Source organism: Pezoporus flaviventris, unplaced genomic scaffold, assembly GCF_033815535.1.
Source record: "Pezoporus flaviventris isolate CSIRO_AGI_PZ_B2104156 unplaced genomic scaffold, CSIRO_AGI_Pfla_v1 ptg000031l, whole genome shotgun sequence".
NCBI lineage: Eukaryota > Metazoa > Chordata > Aves > Psittaciformes > Psittacidae > Pezoporus > Pezoporus flaviventris.
In genome coordinates this window covers 31,573,605-31,598,776 of record NW_026892579.1, presented here as the reverse complement: position 1 = coordinate 31,598,776, position 25,172 = coordinate 31,573,605, and the positions used below count along the sequence as shown (strand labels likewise).

At 34.9% G+C, this 25,172-nt stretch overlaps 1 protein-coding gene across 8 annotated transcripts in view; it reads left to right on the top strand.

Moving 5' to 3' along the window:
• The window catches only part of MCPH1 (microcephalin 1), a 122,543-nt gene that overhangs the window by 22,251 nt on the left and 75,120 nt on the right, over positions 1-25,172 (top strand). For 5 of the 8 annotated variants that reach the window (XM_061460646.1, XM_061460645.1, XM_061460647.1 and 2 more), the window contains 4 exons: positions 1,445-1,557; positions 14,180-14,217; positions 17,238-17,400; positions 22,678-22,755. In XM_061460646.1, the coding sequence (XP_061316630.1) occupies positions 1,445-1,557; positions 14,180-14,217; positions 17,238-17,400; positions 22,678-22,755 (392 nt within the window). Of the gene's footprint in view, positions 1-1,444; positions 1,558-14,179; positions 14,218-17,237; positions 17,401-18,236; positions 19,113-22,677; positions 22,756-23,428; positions 23,836-25,172 lie in introns of those variants that run through there. The other 3 variants (XM_061460649.1, XM_061460648.1, XM_061460652.1) reach the window with 3 other exon arrangements.

Below are 25,172 nucleotides of genomic sequence, written 5' to 3'. Positions count from 1 at the left end.
AACTGGATGGAATTGCTTCAGTAAGTTCTGTCCACTTTATCTGAAATACCCTAGGAAAAGCTACTAAAGATGAAATTTTTTACTTGCTACTGAGAAACTGCTTTAAAAAAAAAAAAAAAAATCATGGAAAAATATGTAATAGACAGTGAAACTTGAGACCTACAGGATGGAAAAGCTGGCAAGTGCTTGAGAAGTACTCATAGTCCGGAGAGAAGTAATAGGAACTGGATTGTGAAGAATAAGCCTTATTTATGTAATGCATAATATCTCCAAGCTGATAATCAGAGATGATGGACATGGTCCCCTCTTCCTGCTTTGCTGTAAATATGAAAAATATTATGAGAATGAGCCCTAACTAGAAAGAGGTCCAAACATACAAGTCTTGAGACTTTAATCCCAAGTGGGACAAGAGCTGCAGAGCTCAAGGATTCAGGCTTAGAATGGCAAAAGGAATGTTACACCACTTCTCACTGCCTCCCCCCAGCCAAGCTGCCCCACTAAAATATAACCTAATAGTGGTCCGTCCTTCTACAGTGACTGAAATAAATTACTAGAAATGAACAGAGGCATACCTTGCTTCACCCTAATCCGCTTAGGGTAAAGCAATGGAATAGATTATCTCCTGACATACTTCAGAGTTTTTTGGTTGGGTATTTTTTTTTATTTTTAATTCAAAATACATGTTCAAAAAAATCCTGTTTTCCATGTAAAAGGAGTTACATTTCTTAGCTTTTTTTTTCTTCTTTTTTTAATTGTGTAACAAAATATTTTCTAATTGCCAGTAGTCCTCCTCAGTGATTGAAGATGATGGGTCTCAGTGCAATACTGAATAAAACTAAGTATTTAGCTCTCCCTTTGTTAAAAGGCATTTTGTGTTTAAATACTGAGTTTAAATTAACAATTGTACCAAAAGCCAGGATACTTGTATTACACAAAAATCACTGTAATACTGTGTAAATTGACATTAAACTTGCAACGTTAGTATGAAGAACTGATTAAATTTTGACTAGTTTAAAGTTTATAATTTTAAAATAAGAAATCAGTAATGGAAAATGTTCTCATCATTTTTTGTGTTGTGATTTATTGTCGTTCTCTTACCTCAGGGATTAAGATTTATAATTATTACAAAATTGCAAATTTTGTAATAATTATAAAACAGCTTAGCCAATTCTTTACTTGTAGTTAATACATAATTTTCAAAATACTGGAAATAGGGAGTTTTGCAACTAGTTTATTTACAGGATCAAATACTGAAAGATTAATGATGCTTGAATGTTATTCTTTTTTCTGTAACTGAAATACAGTGGAAAAATAGCTGGTACATATTATTAACTTAGGTGTCTTAATTGTACATAGCTCTATGTGCTATGATAAAAATAGTTGGTAGCAGTTTCATTTCACAAGATTACATTTTTCATTTTAAGTTTCTAAATTTGGTTTCTAGGTGATGAAAATCAAGTTTCAGAGTGTCCTGCTACTGATGGCTGTTGCAGGAAGTTTAATGAACAAAAGAATAAGAACAATGGTGGGTTAAGAAAAAGAAGAAGACTCCAACAGGTCAGTTTAACTGGACATATTCTTTGTTAAGCTTTCTTTTCTTGGAGAATCACCAAATCCCTTTGTATATCATTCTCTATGCGCTATCAGTTTAAAAAAAATCTGAATCTCATTTTCCTTGAAATGTTCTAGCAGTGTTCAAGGCCAGGTTGGATGGAGTCTTGGGTGACATAGGTTAGTGTGTGGTATCCCTGCGTACAGCAGAGGGTTGGAACTAGATGATCTTAAGGTCGTTTCCAACCCTAACTATTCTATGATTCTGTGTTTTGCGAATGACATTCAGAGACAATACATACAACCATGGAAACCAGCTTTCTGGCAACTTGTGGTGTTAGAGTCTGGGCCAACCTGACATTGTAAAGGAGGTTCATAAGCCAGCTCAAACTGTTTTTGTTGGAAAGCTAGTGAAGTAACCTGAAAAGATGTCTGTCCTTTCTGGACAAGTTACCAAATGGGGTAGATTTTTTGTTAGCTTTATAGTGGATCATCCCCAGTGGATGTTTCTGCAAGATAAAGTTTTATGCAATTTTTTTTTCTACATTAAGGTAAAGCTAAATTTCTTAACTTAGTATTGAGCTCAGTTTGGATGCAAAAAAAAAAAAAAAAGTGAGAGCATTGGGTAAGCACCGAAACAGTTTTAGGTGGTTTTGCCTTGTAAAAGTTTTGTCTAACTAAATATAAAACCAGTCAGGAAAATAGATAGCAGTTCTTTTTATCAGTAAGTAGCAAGTAATACAAATAAAATGAGCACTAAGAGATGTCTGAGATAATTAATTATATTAAATAAACTAGACAAGTGTTTCATTGGTAGCTATTGTTGGAGTTTCAAAGAGATTCAGAGAAATTTTGATCCTCTTTCATGTAAAAGTTTCAAGGCGGTGCAGTTAATAGGCTGTTCAACGTTTTAAACATTCTGAATGTGGGATATTAATCTCCATGGACCAATGATCAAGTCTGGATTAAAATTATTTTTTGGCTTTTTGCCTGCATCTTACTGCTTATTAGTTTTCTTAAGTTGGTTTTTTTTTCACTTTCTTTTCCTAAGGATATGTGTATACATTATTTGTATAGCTAATAACTGTAAGCATTATGAAGGATATATCAATCAACTTAATTCTAGAGTCATGTCCTATAGAAACATCATGAGATGGTCTGCTTTTTAGGCTAAAGAATCTGTCCAGAGCAGCTTAATTTCCTGCCACAAAAAAATCTGACTAAGGCTGCTAAACGTATATCCACAAACTACACTCAAGTGGCTCTTCCTCAGGCTACCTGCAGAATTGGTGCTTGGAAGTTTATCAGATTTGTTGGTACTGATTCCTCTTTCTGTGTAATTGTGCTGCAAGAACTTTACAAAGTAGTGCTAATTTTGATTCGTTTCTCTTAAAAAAAGGTCCCAATGTAACTATTCCATACTGAAGGAAAACAAAAAACAATATGAAATTCTTTCTTATTGGTACCCTTTTTCAGACCTGGCCTTGCAGCTGAAGGCGGTTTCTTTGAATGGTTCTGCTCAGTATCTGCTTGGAAAGCATTCTCTGTGAGGTGTTTAACACTAGCAAAAGCTAAGTAGTAGCTGGAGAAAATTCCTATTCAGCATTTTGAGATTTCTTCTTTCTTCCACCTATACAATTTGACTCAAGTATCAGTAAAATAGCAATACATACTTTCTTCCATGTCATTAATGTTGGAGGTTTTTAATAATTTTAAGGGTTTCTAGGTGCAGTTTCACTGTGCAAATTCATTTAGAGACAACATTGGGGTCTTTTTCATTGAAAAGTAAAAAGAACTAGACAGAAAGATTTTACATGATTTAACCAGACAGTCTGGCAACTAGACTGTTGCACTGAAAAGTTTTACTTTGTATTTTCTTCAAGCAATTGTCTTTTAATATATATTAAATGCTTATAAGTATGCCTATTTAAGATCTATTTTTCCATTGTATGTATGCATACATACATGCTAAATGTATAAAGCCAATGTTGGAAATCCCTAGAAAATCCTTAGTGAAGCAATTTTAAGAGGATATTATTTCAAACAAAATTAGACTCTGAACTGTTGTAGGTAATTAAGTTTCAAAGCTTCTCTAGTACAACTCATAATACATTCTTGAAATTTTTAAAAAAACAGTGAAACATAAAAAAAACTTTATTAAACACTTTTTCTTAATGGCTGCACCTTAAACATTGCAACAGTTTGATAATGCTAGACAATGTGAAAGTGGAGTTAAATTTGGAAACTTTAGTTTGTTTTCTTTGCTCAGAGTAAAGTGTATGAGAGTGTACTGTGAGGGTGGTGAGGCACTGGAGCAGGTTTCCTGAAGAAGTAGTACATGCTTCATCCCTGGCAGTATTCAAGGCCAGGTTGGACAGAGCCTTGGACAACATGGTCTAGTGTGAGGCATTCTTGCCCATTGGCAGGGGGTTTGGAACCGGATGATCTTAAAGTCCTTTCCAACCATAATCATTCTATGAGATTCTAAGAGAGAATTATATATTATATCTTAAAACAAACAAACAAACAAACAAAAAAAACTAGGAAAACAACAAAACCCACCTTTAAATTATAGTAATTGTAGATTATATGCAGTTTTGTATTCCACAGTTCCAGTATGAGGCTTCAGCTCATTGCTGGCATTCTAGGAATCTGTTGTGTTATCTGTTAAATTTGTTACTTAGCTACAAGCCTCTTAATTTGAGAAGAGATGTAAATGGCAGGTTTTTTTGTAGAGTAAGAGTTTGAAATCTAATACCTCTTTAAAAACGTTTTAGAGATTTTCTGAATGTAATTGCTAGACAATGTCTGAACTGAAACTTTTTAGAGTACTTTAGTTCTAGCTCATTCACTACAGTGAATGCAGGCCAGTAGGCATTTGGAGTCCACTGTGCGATGGTAGATATTAAAAAAAGCCGTATAAAACTATATTTTGGGAATATAACCAGGTGTGTTAACATTGTTTACTTCCATAGTTATTTTAACTTGTCATTTGTAGTTTCTTTAATATAAATCAAGGTTTAGAGTCTGTATTTCTCTGCTGTGCTATTGTGTTATACATTTGTTTTCTTCAAAACGTCATGCAGATTGGGTTGAGTTTCTTGTATTTTGTTTTAGCTGAAGTTAAAATCAAGAATTACTTTATTCCGGTACTTCTAACATCACAATTTTTCATTGCAAGTACTCATTTTCTTTCCATCTATACTATTTGTATAGGCGTGCTTATTGTACTCTAAATGTTGAAGACTTCTAATCAGTTATCTGGAATTGTACTGTCAACAGAAGCCACAAAGAGCAGTTTATATGGGAGCTGTAGGTATGTTGAGGAAAAATAAGTAAGATTTTCAGGAATCTTTAATGGCTTCAGGAGCAAGCTTTTTGGATTTTAAACCACACCACCACTCAAAAAAACCCAGGAGTTTTGGTGGTTAGGGAATATTCAAATGCAGCATGTAAAGATAGATAGGGATAATTAAAACCGTATTTTCACAGAGAAGACAGTATGGGCTTAACTGAAATTCCTTCAGTTTTGTTTTTAAATGAATTCATTTTGCTTTGTTTTCCTGTAGCTCTTGGATTTGGGTGAAGTTGAAATTATCAACACTGAACTTAGAGATTTTTGAAGGAAGAAATTTTTACAAAGAATCTAAGCTCATGCTGGGGAGCAGTTAGTTTGAAGCAGGCCATTGTTATATCCTGTGATCAAAATCCTTTTTGAAAATACTTTATTCATGGCAAAACAAATTTTAGTGTCCTGAAAAATCTGTAACTATAAAACATGAAGCATCTTGCCAGACATTCAGGAAAGTAACTTTATGCCTATATTTGGTATGTGTATTTGTATACTGTCAAAAATAGATTGTATCAGTTTAGGGGACAGCATCTGGTTGCTTTCCTTCCAATGTTTATTTAGTAGTTGCTTTGAATAAGTAGATATCTTAAACACTGATACTCAAAATATTATTTGAGCCACAAATGAATATTAAACTAGTGTGAATTCAACAAGCAGGCAAACTCATTCATGGCTAATAATAGAAACTGGAACTACCTACACATTTATGGTCTGGAGAAAATAGCTGATGTAATGGGGTTGGTGGACAAGTGGGCACTGAAAATTATCAAATTGATTTCTTATGGATATAGCAATGAGATGAGTGACTGAAGCTACAAATTACAAGAGTGTTTACATGTTACAATTGAGAAACAGGGTGTTGACCAGTGTCTGGTGGTGCGGTTTTATGCATTTCTGATTTGAACCTAGAATGTTTCTTATTTACAAGATGTCTTATTTTACATGAAGTAATCCTGAAAGTGTCTGACCAACTCTAGCTGATGACAGCTGAATGATTTATTACTGTTTAACTGTAGTTATTTAGCTGGCTTAATATAAAGTTGAAGAAAAAGTTGCTGGTAAATAAGCTTTTAAGCAGACTACATTGTGGAACAAGTAACTTTGAAACTGTCAGTGATAAAAGGATCTAATGTTATACATTACTTGAGAAAATTTGTTTCCCTTATGTGTCTGAAATATGCCACTGAATGGCACATTGAAATCCAATAAGAAAGTTAATTTGTACTGGCAAGACACAGCTTGTATTATTGCTAGATCCAAAATATACCTGTGGTCATTTGTTCCAAATGTCCAGGTTTTATAGAATCATAGAATAGTTAGGATTGGAAAGGACCTCAAGATCATCAAGTTCCAACACTCCTGCCATGGACAGGGACACCTCACACTAAACCATGTCACTCAAGGCTTTGTCCAACCTGGCCTTGAACACTGCCAGGGATGGAGCATTCACAACTTCCTTGGGCAACCCATTCGAGTGCCTCACCACCCTCACAGTAAAGAACTTCTTCCTTATATCTAAACTTCCCCTGTTTAAGTTTTAACCCATTACCCCTTGTCCTATCACTACAGTCCCTAAGGAAGAGTCCCTCCCCAGCATCCCTATAGGCCCCCTTCAGATACTGGAAGGCTGCTATGAGGTCTCCATGCAGCCTTCTCTTCCCCAGGCTGAACAGCCCCAACTTTCTCAGCCTATCTTCATACAGGAGGTGCTCCAGTCCCCTGATCATCCTCATGGCCCTCCTCTGGACTTGTTCCAACAGTTTCATATCCTTTTTATGTTAAGGACACCAGAACTGTACACAATACCCCAAGTGAGGTCTCACGAGAGCAGAGTAGAGGGGCAGGATCACCTCCTTTAACCTGCTGGTCACGCTTGTTTTGACGCAGCCCAGGTTTAGTTTTGTAGTAATACTAGCATTTGAGAACAAAATGTTATGTTGATAAGTAGTGTTCATTTCATATACATGGAATATGCAGATAAGGAGTTGATAAAATACATCTGTCTTTTGGTATATAGTTAAGCAATGGAAAAAAAAATCCAAGAACTACAATACTGGCCCAATAGATTTAAAAAATATTGATTGCTGTAAGAGTGAAACTAAATGAGCATGAGCAAGGTTAATATGAGATGGCTAAAATCACTGAAAACAATTCTTAGTAAATATTTAAAAAGCAGACTGTCAAAATACTGCCTGTGACTTAGTACTTAACCAGTCATGCTCAAGCTGTTCAGAGGATAGCACCGTAAAGGATGCCTATGTATCCCACAGTTTGAGACAGTTTATGTCTTGCTGTCTGTCTAATCTTATGAATATTTTCACTCAACCTTTGTAAGATAGTTCTGATTCTGGACCTTCCAGCTAGTGAACTTGTACCCCATACTTCTCTCAGATCTTTTTGAGGGCTTCCAGAACAGAAGGCATACTCTTGGCATCTTCTGCTGCACCTTGCACTGCATTCTTTGGGTCATGTCCTAGTGCCAGAATTTTTATCACCATTTAGGGTTGCTACCACTTCTGCCATGAAAATCTCCTATAGATGAACTTAGTGCACTGATTCATGGCCTTGGATACTTAGAAATCATTCTCTTTACGATAGGTTTCATGCTAGCTGTTTTGGACCACCCACTGAAGCGCTATGGTCTATTACTTAAGTTTAGAAGTGTCTTTTCAAAATAGTACCTTTCTGTGACAAAAGGCACAACCTCCTTTCACCTCAAGTTTAGGGTGTTTCGTCTCATCCCCGGGACACTTGCAGCTGCTGTTCACACTCTTGTATTGGTCTGTTTGGAACACTGGAAACGTGTGGTGACTTTGGTGGTTGACTGCGCATGTCACTTTGTGTCATCTTAGCAGACAGGGTAGTTAAGATCTAGAAATTGAATTCACCCAAGTTTTTATATAAAATTGGCGCTAAATTTCTGTTCAGTCAACAGATTAGCATATTGGTTCTTTTTCAGAACCTTGTTCAAGAAATAGTGGCTTAAGAACATGGAGAGTTTTGATTTTTGCCTTCATAGAATTAAGAAAAAACTTTCACTGTTTCTACCCTCCACCCCACCCCTCCCTGAAGATTGGCAGGTATGGTGATTTTTGGTCTGGACACTATTTATGAAGTCTTATGTGAAGTCAGAACACACTTTTTAGTATTAATTTTAGGTGGAGACTATTTATGAAGTCTTACGTAAAGTCAGAACACGCTTTTTAGTATTACTTTTAGGCAAGTAGAAAATCACTCAAGAGCTATCATGGTGAACAGTAGATAGGGATAAGTACTAAGAATAAAATCCTAGAATCCCAAGGTATTTGAAGAACTTTGTTTAAAAGTCTATGGCATTCTTGGATTTGATGATGAAAAAGAGGCTTAGGTGCAAGAAATGGATGCAACACTTTCTGGTTCAGAGCCTGAGAGCATAAACACTGTGTAAGAAGTGACAGCACACAGTCTGTAATTGAGATACTTATCTTCTGCAATGATGTATGTATAACTTAAATCTACTTCCTGATAAATCACAATTCCTTTCTAGTTTTGGGGTACAGTGTTAAATTTAATACTGAGGTCATAGCCATCATGCCAGAACACTAAACAACCCACTGCAGCTTGTTCATCATCATCATCACTGGTGTAAAACTGTGCTATGGGCATGGACATCTTCCACTAGACCAGGTTGCTCAAAGTGCTATACAGCTCAGGCTTGAACACTTTCAGTGGTGGGGCAGCTTCTTCCAGTATCTCACCACCCTCATAGTGAAGGATTGCTTCCTAATACCTAATCTATATCTACCCTCTTTATATAAAGCCATTCCCCCTTGTCCTACCACTGCATGCCCTTATAAAAAGTCCCTCTCCAGATTTTTTTTAGGTACTGGAAAGCTGGACAACCCCAGCTCTCTCAGCCTGTCTGCATAGAAGTGTGCCAGCACTCTTATCATCTTCATGGCCATCCTCTGGATATGCTCCAACAGGTCCTTCTCCCTCTTTATGCTGCGGGCTCCAGAGCTGGATGCAGTACTCCAGGTGGTGTCTCATAAATGCAGAGTAGCAGGGGAGAATCCCCTTCCTCGACCTGCTGGTCATGCCTCCTTTTGATGCAGTCCAGCATACAGTTGTATTTCTAGGCTACAAGCACACATTGCTGAGTCATGTTAAGTTTCATCATCCTTCCTCATCCATATTCTTGTCAACAGAAGTTCTGGGAGTTCCTATGTCTGTGATTATAGGATTTCTCTTTTTTTTCTCATCTTTGTCAATGATGCCCAGACATCTGTCATATCTGATTTTCCTATCTTCTTATAGCCTTCTTTGTTTCTTCATCTTTCCCAATGTGTGTTGATTTAGTTAGGATGGGTGCATTTTTCACATCTTTCTAGGACCAGAACAGAGGTACTATATTTGGTTGGGAAATTATAGTCAAAGTTCGAGTTTGCAGCCAGAGGAAACTGGTAAAATATCAGTATCAAAGGCCTGATAAGAGGAGAAAGGCCAGTCAGAAAGTAAATTACAGCTCTGAATAACTGCTGTTTAAAGCTACTAAATAGTAATCATTTGTTACAATTACAATTATTTTCAGCTATGAAACACAATTACTCAAGTAGAATGAACTGATGTAGCGCAATTATATATTGTTTCTAAAAACGGCCTTAAAGTTTTGGATCCTCATTACAACCTTCCTAGATAAAAGCAGAGTGAAATTAACCTGATTCTTCAATATTGTCATGCTACACATGGTTCTGGGGTTTTGGCTTATGTACTAGTAGTGCTGAAAATTGTTACTTCCGAAATACAGCTGTAAAGATCAAAAGCGAGTATATGAGTTCTGAACCAATTTTAGAACCATCTGATGGGCCTACAACAGCCAGAGAATGAAAGGACTGGAAGAGTACAAAACAGATAGCATAATAATCTTGTACTCTTGCTTACACTTTATTTGCATTTGCATGCACTGCTTTCCCCTGCCTCCTTCCCACCCCAAAAAAATGTCCTTTATCCCTGACGTATTGGCTAGACCACATAGTATAATTATCTTGTTGAGTCCTGAAGGTGAAGGTCTTTTTCTACTCCATCATAGCACATTTCTGAGTTTGAGACTACACTGAAGCTTATTTCAGAGATCTTTATTCAACTCTAAGGTATATAAGGCATATAGCACTTGGACTAAATAATATACAGTTCAAAAGTGGTATTTATTGGTTGAAATACTTTCTTGAAAAATATCTGAGGCCTGAGTTCTTGACCCAAAGACAAAATGTGATCTAGTATACATAGTCTGGAATGTAACCAGTCACAAATGTAAAACTGTTCCTATGAAGTCAATTCTTAGTATGAATGCACTTTATTCTTGAGAAATGGCCTGAAAAATGTATTTTATGGTCACATTTTAATTCATTTGTCACTTATGAAAAAGAACTTATGACACTCTTAAGGAAACAAAATTTGAGTTCACTTTCTTGAAAAGCAGGTTGTACATGCCAGGACTTTTCTCTTATTGTCTTTCACCTCCAAGAAACACCTGCTAAAACTTAGAAGAAAGAAAGAATATTTTTTGGTGTTGAATGACTTTTTTGTGGTGAAGGCCGGTTAACATACTTGTCTTTGAAGTACTGTCTTTGCAAGTACTTTTTCCTTTGATCTACTGAAATGCATGTTTCATTTTTCAGATGACTTAGAAAAATCTTGTTGTTGGCGAACTCTAAAGAAATACTTAGTGCAACTGTGCTCCTAAGAAATATATAAAGGAAAGCAGAAGCAAAAGATATAAAGGAAAGGTGAAGCATGTCATTTTTAACAGCCTGTATTCCAGATCTAAAAAATATTTCAGAAAGAAGTGTTTTCTGATTTAGAGCACAGATATGCAACTCTTCAGGATTTTGAGATTACTGATAAATAAAAGGACCAGTTACCTTAATGCTACCTTTTCCAGTGTTTTATAAATAGTAACAACCCTGCTAAATACATGCATTCGAACTCACAATGATGCTCACCAGATGTATTTTTGCTGGCCAGAAAAGTAAATGCTAACTCAAAATTTTTTTCTTGCAATAAAGTCAACATGTAAAATAAAACAGACACAAAGAGCACTGAAGAAAAATTGCATAGCAAAGGGGTAAAGCAATTAAAATGTACAACTGAAAATAAAAAAAAAAGTTTTCTGCTTGGTGACTGTAATTAAAGAGGACTGCTTGTCTTACTGAAGCTATAAAATAAAATATTGTCTGCTTAGCAAATAACTTTTAACTTGCAAAAATATGCAGTTCTGAATGCAGATGAAATAATAATTTGGAAGAAATGTAATTTCTGACAGAAAATTTCCCCAGAATACCCACTGTACCATCTTCTATGCTATGTTTTGTAGCATAAAAGCTACAGTTCAAAAGCTGACTGCAGGGTAATATCAGGACAGACTGCAGGTTTCCCATTTTGTATGCATCTAGTATTTTCACTTTCCTCTAGATAAGGTATAAAGGAACTGTTAACATTTCTGCTCTGAAACTGAAGAAGCAGCTGCAGGATCTCATGCTGCTCTGGCCCTTGGTTAATCGTAGTGCTTTTTTTTTTTTTTTTTAACCCAAGTTTGGCAAAAGTAGTGGTCTGATTAGTAATATTTCCATGACATTTCATTTTAAAAATTGTGAGGAATGTTTTTTTTCTGCACATTCTGAACTGGCACATCAGAATCTGGCTTTGGAGCTAGTACTGTACAAGGACCCCAAGAACCTAGTGCAATTCTTTTGTGTGGATTTAACTCTACACATCTAGCCAAAGAGCGTCACTCTGATGGCGGTGAGGCTTGGCTTCAAATACTGAAAGAGTACATCATGACCATGCTGAAGCATACATATATGACATGAGGTTTTATGCCCAGAAAGATTGAACAAAGAAGACTAAAACCTTGCTTTTCATCCATGTTTTGTGCCTTTCCCATGCTGCCACTTCCCAGGTTCCTTTAATGTCCAGGAGTTTGTGCAAATCCAACAACATGTATTAAGACAGTATGAGGCATGGCCTCATGATTGTATAATGTGGTCCCATTTCCAATTTCAATCATATGACCAAACCTGTGCAGTAGGGTGCCTAATACTGCAGTCCTTCTGACACAACAACCCTTACTCAGTGTCTTATTGGATGTCTTTTTGAATGTATATACTCAAATTTTGAGTTTATATTAGTATTTAATATTAAAGTTATGATAAATGTATTTATATTGTTGCTTTTTTATTATTTTTGCTCAAACTCTTTATGTATAAAATTCAGATGTGGAATTGAAGCTGTGAGTTTATTTGAACTTCCAAGAGCAGCTATATGTGGCTGCTTATTTGGAGTTGGAAGTAATGCATTTGAAAGTCTCTTGGCTAAGATTACAACAAATTTTGATTAGTGCATATTATCTTCTCTTCAACTGTCAGGCTAGCAGTAGGCTAAGGCATCATCGGTAAGTACTGTTGGCAACAAGTCAGAATTTGGAAACAACATTTCCAAAAATACTGTGAAGGATTTCTCTCAAAGAAATATATCAATATAAAAGTTTCATCCTTTCTTCATTGGAAGTTTCATTCCATGTTATTGTTTCTTACATTTTTACATTATATATATTTTCCCTTCTGAATTGTTGTATAGCTTACATAATGTTGTCTGAGTGTATGTTTATCAAAAATTTAAAAAATTGAGTATGCTACATTATGTTGCTTCTGAAGATTTAAGTAGTATCTGCTGTTTCTGTTTTTCAAATATGCCTAACCAGAGAATGAAATAACCATGCGTATGTTGAAAAGACTACTACTTATGTTATCTTTAATATCTAACTTATCAATGCATAAATTGTTTTATGCATACAAAGGTTATTCATATAATGAACATTCAGGGTGCCCGCTATGAGTCTACAGTCTATTAGTCTAATAGTCTACAGAGGTAATTCCAAGGAACTCCCTTTTTAAATGTGATAAATTACTTAACCACTTAATGGAGAACAGCTCTGTACTGGTGAGAGAGGGTGGATGGAGTTGCATCAGAATATGCATTTTCTTCTGTGATTCATTACTGGGTAAAATGAGTTGCCCTCAAGTCTTTTTTGGTCTGTGCTACCAGCTGTAATCCAAAATATTTTTGTGGTCTCAGCTCAGTATATTACTCAAAGGAAACTGAATTTTAGCAGAGATTTTGGAAGCTTACCACTTGTGATTGTGGTAATATATAGGAGGGGGTGCAGAAATGGGAATGATTATTTCTTATGGAGCAGTAGTTATCTAGAGAAATAATTTGAAATTTATATATTGATTTTGAAAATTAGGAGACGTTCTTTGAAATATTTTTATAAAAGTCAGTTGATCTACTTTTTCTGCAAAATTAAAATGTGTATGTACTGGTGCATGGTTATGTAGCTACAAGTAATTCTTAGCTCAGATTTTCAAAACCTCTTTTTACATGTATTTTTTTGACGACCACGTTCAGTGACATCTTTCTCTGATACTGCTAAAATTCGTTCTGTCCTACCTTTATGCATGCTGGAGGCTTTTCTTGTCATTTCTAATGAACAAAGGATACTTCTTTCTCTTCTTACTTCTTTAATATTAATTCTTAGAAAGCTTATTTGAAGTCTGGGGCAAACACTCCTACTTTGCACATGAGCTATAGAGGGTATTGCAGGAGAGGGAAGGGGTAATTTTTAAGGTGTCTCAGAATTACTGGTTTAAGGACTGTTATTCACTAAGACAAGATTTAAGAGTGGAAGAATGTTTACTTAAAAACCTGGACTTAAAATACTGAAGTTGTGCCAAAAAAAAAACCAAAACTATCAAAATAAAATTATAATTTGCAACAGATATACTCTTGTTTCTGCAGCATCTCAGCCAGTTTCTGCCTTTTGGAAGAAACTGGAAGAATTTTAGATTACAAGTTTCCTTTGTTCAAGGTAAGCTGCCTTTTTCCTTTCCACCTAGTCTAATCGAAAAGGCCAAGAACAAATAACATCCTAAATAACATTTCTATGGCATCGCAGACTGGAAATTCTTTTTCTTTTTACTAATGAAAACTTAATGTTCCTGTCTTCTGATATATTGGATGTTGTAATACCAGATGTGATGAAGGGGTTTGTTTCCTTCTCTGTCCTCAAAGTTCAATATTTCTGGTATAAGTGTTAATTAGCACAGCTCCTTCCTGAGGTGATACTGTAATTATGAAGTAGCTTAATCCTTTTAATGGAACGGTTTCTAATTTAAGGCTTTTTTCAAAGGGGAAAACTACGGATTTTTGATGTTTTGTTGTCTCTTTCTCTGTCTCTAGCCAACAAGGACACTAGTTATGACAAGTATGTCTCCTGAGTAAGTATTAAACATTTTGACTCTTTAGTCAGCACACCATTTAAACTTGATGTTGATTATCTTTTTTATGCCTATACAAAATAAGATTGTTTTTCGGGCTGTGTGTTAAAATATTTTATTTTATTCTGTAGTCTAGCTAGAAACATGTACATACATGTATATGTCACTGCTATTTATACTGTACATATATGTTTGTGTTGCTATGGTGCAGACTGAAGTAGTTGTCCCTTAGGTGAGCTCCACAGGGCTTCAGAGCAATAAAACTAAAAGCAGGTTCTTAATTTTTCTGAAGGAATTGTTTTATGTAGTAAAGAGTTCAGACTTTCAGCCCAAGACTTAGCTTTTCTGCCACGAATTTTAATTATTTCTGTTTAAAAAGTCATAATCCGAAACATTAGTTTAAAACGTTTTCTTTCATACAAATAGTTGCTGAATAAATATCAGTTGTAGGATTTTTAGCCACTTAGTTTCAAAACATTAGAAGCAGCTGCCACTGCATATTTTGGGGGAGAGTTAATAATTTTCTGGCATGCTCTTATCATTCTCTTAAAAGTCTTACAGAGAAAAGAACATCCAACAAAAACACAATTCCATATTTTATACTACACTTGCTTACAGTTTTTCAAATTCTTTTTCAAAACTCAAGATATTTCTACTACCCACAGATCTGGTTTGGGTCTGAAATAATTGCATTTTGACAGTTACATAGATGTAAGTGATCAGAAACAGCACTTAGTGACTATCCTTTTAGAAGTTCTTTGTAAATGGTTGTCAATAGTTATTAACGGATATACTAATATATGTCAAAAATTTAAAATGGAATTAATACTTTTCCTGTATTTAATGTGACTGAATGCTAGTAACACCAAGACTATAAAATGCACTTTGCAAGGCATGTAATATGAGGTTGCTGTGGGGGAGGTAAAGATAATAGTCCAGTTCAGAGTAGTGGAAAACAGAGGCTGTGATCTTCCTAAAAGAAGAAATCGTGGCAGAGCCAGGGAAAAAGTTCTTTTGTTGAAAGAGGTCATTAATATATTATTTCTTTTATGTTGCTTGTATGTTGATTTTTCCCACTATCCAATTACTATTTTATCAAATAAAAATGCCTGGTGATAACAGTTGCTTTTCTTCAGAACTTCTTCATCAGGATTGTGCTTTTGGCTGTCTACAATTGTAGGCATTCATCAACTTGTAAATAGGTGAAGGGAAAAGGACTGCTTCTGAAGGAACTGCAGAATAGAAAATAGTCTTCCAAAATACAACCCAAGGGCCAAAAGCCAGTTCTGCTACCCAGTAGCTACAGCCTCAAAAGTAGTTCATTACAATTTAAATTTTAAGATGCATGATTTTTGTGGTTTCATGGCATAGGGTTTTGAGATCATATTAAATGCTGCTCACTGATTTACAGCTAGCAACTACCTGTTTTTTGGAATCACAAATTCAGAGAAATTTTGCTATGAATTTGCATCCGTCAGGTTTTGCAGCTAAAGGAAGTATAAACTGGTAAGTTTTCACTGCAATTTGTAAGATATCTTAGATTCAATTCTTGTACTACAGGTCTTTTTCCTCTCATTGTAAGGAATTTTGGGTAGACACAGGAAAAGAACTAAGAAAAGGTCCAGGTATAGCATGGAAATACATCTCCTGAGTATGCAGTTTAAGCAGGGCCATGAGTTGCAGTGTTGCAAAAAGACTCACTTGCAAGGCTATGTCAAATTAAAGCTCATAAAATGAGAATAGTAAATATTCTAGTAACATTCAAAGCAATATCACCAAGGCCAGAATTCACACTGGAATGAGGGTCAGCGTTTTCATTTTTTTGTTGTCTCTACATACAATACCGTCTTTTGATTTGAGTGTGAAGTTAATTTGATACACTGTTTTTACTATTCATTTATTTGTTTGAAACATCTTTAAAATAGATTGCTGGATTCTTTGTAAGGATTTTTTTTTTTTTCCAGTTTTATTGTGGTTCTGCTAAGTAGTTCGTTTTAGCTGGGGTATTTTGGGAATTTTAACTGAGTTACTTTCTGTGGAGGGAAAAGTAGTGAGAATGAAGTAACCCCAGAGAATTCTGGAGGTGCTCTGAGTACACCACATTATGTCAGTGATTAAATTGCTTTGCCCGAGAAGATCACCACTGTCATAGATGTGACTTCAATGCTGTCCTTAGTTGTTATATCTTGTATAGCATGCTGTGGACATTTCCAAGTCAGACAGCAGGAGCAGAAAAGGCATTGGAACTGGGCTTTCAATTATAGATTTTTAATGATCATTTATAATCGTGAGTTATAAAAATAATTATCAATAAGAACAGTAAATTGTTCTTATGTAGCAGCTTTTCTCTAGTTATACCGAGATCTCACTCTTTTCACAATGATATATTTATGTACTTCAGTGTAGCTGTGTAGAGAATTCAAGTTAGAATTCCAGTTATAGGTGGCCATTCTGGATTTTATATTTCATTTTATATATTTATTTATAATTGCATTTAAAGATAAGTGATTTTTGAATTGAAACATTGGCTCAGATGTACGGCTAGAACTTTGGGACTTTAAATTTAGACAGCATTTTCCTCAGATGCTGAAAATCTGGTGTTTCCTAATGAAAACTTCTTAGGAGTGCTGTGTCTAAATGTTTACATTTCCTGGTAATACTTTTTTGATAGTACTATAAAAGTAACCAAGAATGAGTCTCTGTTGTACTAGGCATTGTACACAATATGTTAGATAATTCCAGACTCAAAAGCTTCTATTTAAACAGACAAGATAGATGTGGGGGACAGAAAAGCTTTGATGTGCAAGCAGATATGATTGTGCCATGACATAAAAGGGTCTGCTTAGACTCTGGGAAGGCTAATGAATTTACGGCTAGCAAGTGGGTAGAAGCTCAGTGAGAAAAGGATAAGAAATGATTAGTGAGAAAATAAATGAAGTGAGTTTGAGTTGTGTTGTGTGTATATACTTTATAATCCTGCATATCCATACAACATTGTATGTTTTTTTCCCTTCTTTTAGGAAGCAAAATACAGTAATTCAAGTGGTGAATAAACTTGGAGACTTTTTGTTCTCAGATGACGTGTGTGAATCAACAAGTCATGTAGTTACAGGGAGTCCTCGTCGTACCTTGAATGTTATGCTGGGAATTGCTCGTGGGTGTTGGATTGTTTCTTATGAATGGGTGAGAAAATTTTTCTTTTAATTTCATTACTCAGTAAATTAAACTTATTTTGCATAGCTAAAATATCAAGCATATAGCTAAGTTTGTGTCCATGCTACATACAATGGCACAATGTTTGGATATTCAGACTTACCTAGAGTTAGTTCAGTAAGAGGAAATTTCTCTGTGTGAAGCTCTGTTGCTGTGACAGTCTTTCAGTACTTAGTATTACCAAAGTATTCCTGTATTGTGCCTGGCATATATTTTAGAAATGCCTGAACTCTTATCTCATGGATAGGAAACTCATGTCACATGCACTTTTTTTTCTGAAAAATTAAACACTAAACAAATAATTTCTTCTCAATGTTAGATATCTAAGTTCAAATTATTCAATTTGAAAATCTTTATATATATTATTTAATTATCTGTTGTGCTCTGAAATAATCATTGTGTTTGGCACTGGTAAAAATGAAGGGGAATTGTTAGATATTTTGCTGCATAGTAGGGAAACTGAAAAATAAAAAAAGATAATAAGGAAAGCTATTTGTAGATGAGCAGTTTGGAGACTTTGTAATTTAAAGAAATGGTTCCCAGACCACCAAATCAAATAATCACTGTATATCCTCAAAATTTCTTGCAGACTACCACGTAAAGTTACCAGACTGTCACTGTAAAGACAAGATAATCATGAATTTCTGTACTGGGTCCAGCTGTGATTGAGTTAATTTTCTTCATCTTACCCTGTATATGTGTGAGTTTAGACTAGTGACCAAAATGATGATGCTAACCCACCAGTATTTTAGCTGTTGTTCAGCAGTACATGCACAGCATCAAGGTGTTCTCTGTTTTTCCATCAGCCACCCCTTTGAGAAGGCTGGGGGTACACAGGAAGTTGGGAGGGGACTCACCTGGGACAGCCGACCCCAGCTGACTGATTTTTCCATGCCATCTGACATCATGCCTAGCTATAAAACTGGGAGGGGTTTTTCCAAAGCAGTCGTAGCTCATAGGCTGGATGGGCTTCAAGCTGCTGGTGGGAATGATAACTTTTACATCGCTTGGATTTTTAACTTCTTTTTTTCCTTCCCCTTCAATTATTAACTATCTTAATCTTAACCCAAAGTTGTTTGGGTTTGGGTTTTTTTTTCTTACTTTTGCCCATCCAATTCTCCCTATTCTGCTGGGGTGAGGAGTAGTGACAGAGTGGAAGTCTTACCTGTCAGTCCAGGGTTAAGCCACAATTGCCCATTGTTATAATAGTGATTAGCCATTCAATCTGATATTGCAGATGACAGTTTTTCAGCTTTCCTTATCTTTTCAGAGCTATAAAACTTAGCTGTTGGAATGTATATGGAAATAGCTCTTCATCTTACACATCTTATACTTTAAATTTCTTTGTTTTCTTTTTCTTATAAATACTTTAAAAATTAGCTGGTGAGATGAAAAAGAACTGCTGCATTTTTGTTTTCAGGATGTCTGGCACTTACCAGTATGAAGTATGTCCTTCATGGTATACATGTAGTTATCTGAAGAAGTATACTTTGGGGTTTTCAAAAGTTTTTGGTGATTAATTTCCCTTGGAATAAAGGAGTTTGCATCTTTGGTCACCTTAACAATTGAGTAATGTGCCTTTGTAGCAAAAAACCCAATAGCATCCTCAGTTGCATTAAGAGGAACATACTTCAGCAGGGCGTTTGGACAGTCTCTACAGGTGCGTTACAACCTCAACTACTCTATGTTGAAATATCTGTCCCACACTTAGGTTTGTATGGAGTTTTAAGTAACAACATATTTGCTCAAAGTTATTTTCTTATTACAGGGTAGTCAAACATAAAATCTGTATATATCCTTGAGAAAAAGCATCTAATAGCTACTAAAATAGCTAAAGATGTAGGTAACTACCACAAAAATACAGTACGATGGTTTTCTATCTTTGTATATAAGGCATTATTTGGAAATTCGTATTCAGGTAGTTGATGTCTGGTAATTTCATTGCCCATTTTATGCACTGCACTTCTGTGAACCAATCCACAGTGAAAATATCAACACATGCTCTTCATAGTCCCATTGACTAGTAGCAATGCCAATTTTTTTCCTGATGTCTTAAGGTCTACCTTTTAGAATCATCACAGGGTTATCTACAGTCCACATATAATACCATAAGTTAAATGGAATTGTTCCGAGGATCAGTTTGCACCTGTAAATATTACTGGATCAAATGGAGAAGCTATCTTCACCCATTTCATTGAATTGCTATTTGACAAAGTTCTGAAGTTACTAGGAGAAGCACATGAGAAGGAACTAGAGGAAAAAATCAGAAATCAGTTTTCCAAATCACAAGTGGTTCAATTTTACAGTATTTGCTTATCTGTGAATATTGGGTTTGGGTGGTTTTTATTTAGAACTGTGATTACATCTTTCACTGAGACTGGATAAAACTTTGTGCATACATGTCCAATCCCTCAAGTAATTAAGTCATTTATTTCACTCAAAGAAAATATCGCTTTGAACTTTTCAAATATTATTTCTTAATCGGGTTAGATCTATGCATTTTATCCTGTAAGAGCATTATTGCCTTATTTCTAATTGTGTCACTGGCACAATTTTGCCATCTTTTTACCCAAATTCCTTAACCAAATACTTTAACTAAAGAAAAGAATGTGGAAGTGTTACTTAACCATTGTGATGAATCCTGTAGAAAATTAGTCATGAGAATTTAAATTAAGCAAAATATTCTTTTATTAATGCTACAATACTGAATACTTTAAATGCCTTTCTGCATGGTAGTCAGTCCTACCATAAGTACTTTCATTGGTAAAATACTTCGAACTGGATAATTAAAGTAATCCAAACAATCCATCAGTCTGAAGAAATCTGTAGTACCTCTTAATCAAGGTATTGATTTTGAGCAGTGTTGATTGTATTGTGGAAGATGTTTGTCAACATTTTAAGAAGCTGAAATATTATTTATCTTTTCATTTGTAACTTGGAGAGATAATTTATACTGCAATGTTTCTTTCTTCCTCTGAGAAAAAATTAAAATTATATTTTCAGAGACGGATGTTGGAGGAATATCAAATTTACTGTAAAACATTTAATCTTCATAGCACTCCATTTACATATTTTAAGATCAGTTATTCAAGTAAAAATACCATATGATCATTCAGTGTTCTAGCTGGATGGGTAAGAGGCCTTAAATAAAGGCTAGTCAAACTGTGTTTTCTGACCCTTGAGAACTTTATATTTGACAAATTTTCCTGTATGGTGTGAATAAAAGTACATAGCTGATAGGGATATGGGAAGGAGAGGTCTACACCAAGGCTAGCCTTACAGCTGTATAACCCACAGGACACTTGTTGGAGATCCGTGCCATGAAGGTTGATAGCTACTGAATTAGATAAAATCATGCATACTTGAGTATGAAGTAACAGAAGGTTGATCTCTAGAGCACCAAGCCAAAGGAAAACGCACTTTAAGGTGTAAAAATCCCACAGAGAAAATTATGCTTTTCCTACTCTTCTCTTCCCTCATTTTCTGCTTTTTTGGGTCCTCCATGACCAAGACTACGTTCTACTAGAATCTGATGCTTTCTTAATATTGCAATGTTATGAGCTGTATTTTATTAACTTATGATACACCTATATCCAACTTGATCCATACTGTGCCACTTTATCATTATATTTTAAGCTAAATCTCTTGTAACTGCACATTTGAAAACTTCTAGATAGCATTCTTCTCAATATGAACACTTTTATATTCAGAAGTATTTCAGCTTTTCTTAGTCCTTTTCCACATTCTAAGGAATAAGAAGATACTGCAGCCTTAGCAAAAATAAGTAGTTTTCTCAAGAGTAATATTGCAAATCATAACATTGATTTGTCCTACATGAACCTGAAGCATTTTTTTAGTGTTGCTATGAAAATATACTGGTTGAAAATTTGTCTCTCCCAAAGTGAGAAGCAAAATTTCAGTGACTTAGAATGGAGAACTCTTGCCTATACGTTCATGGAAACTGAATGTTCTAGTGAGTGATGACCTAATTATTTACTGTAGGACCTGCTCATGAACTCTGTATCTAATTTTCTTTTCATGTAGGAAAGTATATATGATGCCTTTGAACTCAGTTCCAAAACCATGATAGACAAGCATTAATTCATCTTTTGTTAAGATAAACAAAATAAGTTTCTAAACAAAATTCTGTAAATTATTATAAAAGGATTGATAGAAGTTGTTACCATTAGATTGGCCGGGAAAATTAAATGGGATTACTTAATCATAACTAATCTTTTGGGTTTATGTTTTAATTTGTTAGGGTTGTTTGCAAGTTACTCTTGCTACAAACATCATTTTGTTACTATAAGGACACGATGTGCACAGCATGGTACATCTGTTCCCGCTCAAGATTATTTACAAAGAAATTATTTCCATGGGGCACATTTCTAAGAATTGTGTTAGAAGTTACAATTTTCTTGGTTCAGTAAAGTCGATTTATGCTGTGATTAAAAGGCAAATGGCTTAGATAACACAATTCTTTTATTTGCAATATATACAGCTATAAGTATATATAATGCTTTTCTTGACTTATATTTAAGCATGCCAAATGGCAACTACAGGAAAGATGTTGCAAAGCTCAAGTGTCTTTAACAGGAGAAAGTTGTAGAATTGTGTGACAGTGGACAAATTTGGCAAGGAACTTACCAGGCTTTTACCTGCACGAGAAACTTTACAGCTTAACTCACACTGATGAAGCCAATGAGGAAAATTAACTCCTCTTCCATCAGTGTGTGCTTCGGAATTTAGACAATCTAGAAACTAGTAACAAAATGCCCTTTATATGACTCAAGGGCAAAGCCACGGTAGGTACTTTAGTCTTCTTCCATTTTCCCATAAAGACAACATTTCTACCACTTGAAGTGTGGTAGAAGCCACTCTTTGTGTGGTTTTTAATATTATAGTCTACCAAGTGCAACTTAGAATGATAAATTGTTTTGAAGAATGGTTTAGAAAATCAACCCTAGAAAAATGCTGGATGGACTAGTTTTGGGAAAGATCATTAAAAATAATAATAGGATTTTAAAATTTAATGTACCTATACATAGAAGTAGGACTTTGATATTTTAATGGTTTCAGTTGTAAAATGGGCATCTTTCTGATTGCTTGATTTTTCAACAAATCATTTGGTTCAGGTAAATGAAATATCAAACTATTGCAACAGCACTGTTACTTTTAAATACACTGTCAAAGAGTTTGCTGTGTTAGAAATTAGAAGATGTCTACTTACTGCTTAATTTTTTTTAGGTTCTGTGGTCTTTGGAATTGGGCCATTGGATCTCAGAGGAACCATATGAGCTTTCATCCAGCTTTCCTGCAGCTCCTGTAAGTTTAATGGTCCTTTAAGCTTGTGAACTTTCTTTTGTGTATCTGGAAAAAGATTAGCCATCTAAACAGGCTTTGTGAACAAGAAGGCCTATTATAAAAAAGGTAATTTTTTTAAGGCAAATACTGTAAGGAGTTTGTTTCTCCTCCGTCCACTACTTTTTGAAGTGTGTACAAAAACTTTGGTAGGCATGGAAAATGCAAAAAATTGATCTACCAATTAATTGATTTACCAATTAATATCTGAATAAGTAGGTTCTTATTTTAGTATAAATGTTCTTTAATTTATTTGTGGTATATTTTATTTATATCTGTGCTTCTATATAAACTAGAGAGGCATGTTATCACCTTACAGAGATTATTCATGTCATGGACTCAGTATTTTCAGTTCAGAAATGACTTCGGCACTGCAAAATAACTGGGCTTCTAACACTACTGTGCACGTAAAATGAAGCATTTTTCCTGCCTTTAGTGATCATTCTCAAGTACTGAATTGTCAGCCAGTACAAAAGTATGTATGTGCAGACCCAAGTGTATCTGCACTCCATGTGCTGTACTTGATTAAATGGTAGTTTTATTTTGGTTATAAGCCAACTAAAATTCTAGCAGACTACTAGTCAATCACTCCAATAGTTTTGCCAAAAAAGGTTTCACAATTTCTCTTCTATTATAGCAGCAGCTGAATATTTTATCATCTGCTACTTGTTTCTTGAAGTTTTATATGGGCTTTGAAGAAAGAACATTTGAACTTTATTTTTACTATATTTGAACTGTATTTTACTGTAATTGTATTGACTGTTAAGAACTTATTCTTCTTTCTAAATCTGTTATTTATGCAAATTCACATGTTTGAGATGAACACATTATTTCATGATTTTAAGTTGTATGTTCTGAAAGTGTAGGGAAACTATAAATTATTCTGAAGTAAGTCCAAAGGAATTAATTCTAATGTAGCATTTTTTGTAAGAAGAGAAAATAGATTTTTTAATACATCAAATGCATTAAGAATGTGAAAAATAAATGAGCATGTTCTTTCCCCCCCTTTTCTGTAATCGTATAGAAAAAGAACACAATACTTGACGCTGAGTTTTCTGTTTCCTCTCAGACTACCTTGTTAATAACCAAGTATACTATCAGTAACAGTGTACACAGCATTCTTTGGAAGTGATTCCTGCTGGGGTTGTTTCTTTTTATTACAGTTTTTATTCATAAAGCAGAAGTAAGGAGGGCTCGGCAGATGGTGAGAAGATAAAATTGAGGGAGGTTATGGTTATGCTGAGAACCGAAATCGCTTCTGTTTGCAGTGTGCTCCTCTTCCAGGGGAACAAAGTCTGTGTCGAAGGTGTTATTTCCATCACCTTTCTAATCATCCCCTTCTTGAGTCATTCTGGTTTCTTACTCTAACATATGTCTTATTTTTAAAGATACAATTATTTGAGCATGGATGGTGTTCATATTCCATTTCTGTTTTCTATTCTCCTATTGTTTATAAGTATTTTTCTGCTTCCTAAGAAGTAATATATGAAAATGGTAGTGCATACTGTTTGTTTACAGGAAGGAATTAGAGGAAAGGGTTATCTTGTTGTTGTGTTTTAATGGCTTGTACCAAGTCCAAAGCAGTTGCAGGCTTCTTTCTCCTATTACTGCATTCATTCTGAAGAGTCCCCACTTTACTTTGTTGTTTGCAGCTTAGGCCAAGCAATATCATTTGGATAAAATGTCATTTTAAAATATGTTCACTCTAAAATATTACATCTGTTACATTTAGTCTTGATAAATTACTCTATTTTCCCCCCCAAAAATGAAAATGTCTTATTAAACAATTGATCAATTCAGTGTCTACATCAGTATCTTCAATAACCTTCCCAAAATAGTTATCAAAAAGCCTTAACCTTTGCAAAGGCTTTTTCCCAGCAGATTGAAACTAGCCATTCTTGTCATACCACGTTTTCTTACTAAAGTAATGAAGGGTAATGTCAACCAGTTTTAGCACTATTTTCCTTTGCCAGGTTGAGCATTCATACCATGCCAGATTCCGTCATGTGTTTGTTTTGTTTTGTTTAGATTATTGGGCTGGATATGCTTAATATCTCAAACACTGGAAGTATTTTGTTGTCTGATTAAATGCAGTAAAGCAGAAAATGCAGTAGACTCAGCATTTCTATGAAATTTCATAGAAACATCAAATATTTTAGATTGCAAGGGTCCTATGAAGATTGTCTAGTTCCGTGTTTTGCTTCAAGAGATTTTTCCAGTCCACCCTCATAGTAGTAAATTGATAAATTAAAAAGAAAAAGAAAATCCGATTTCCCCAATTCCAAATTGTTTTTGCTGTCTGTTGTTCCATTGCAGTGCACCTCTAAGAAGGGTCTGGCTCTGTCTTCTCTGTGTCCTTGATCAGGCAGCTGTATACAGTA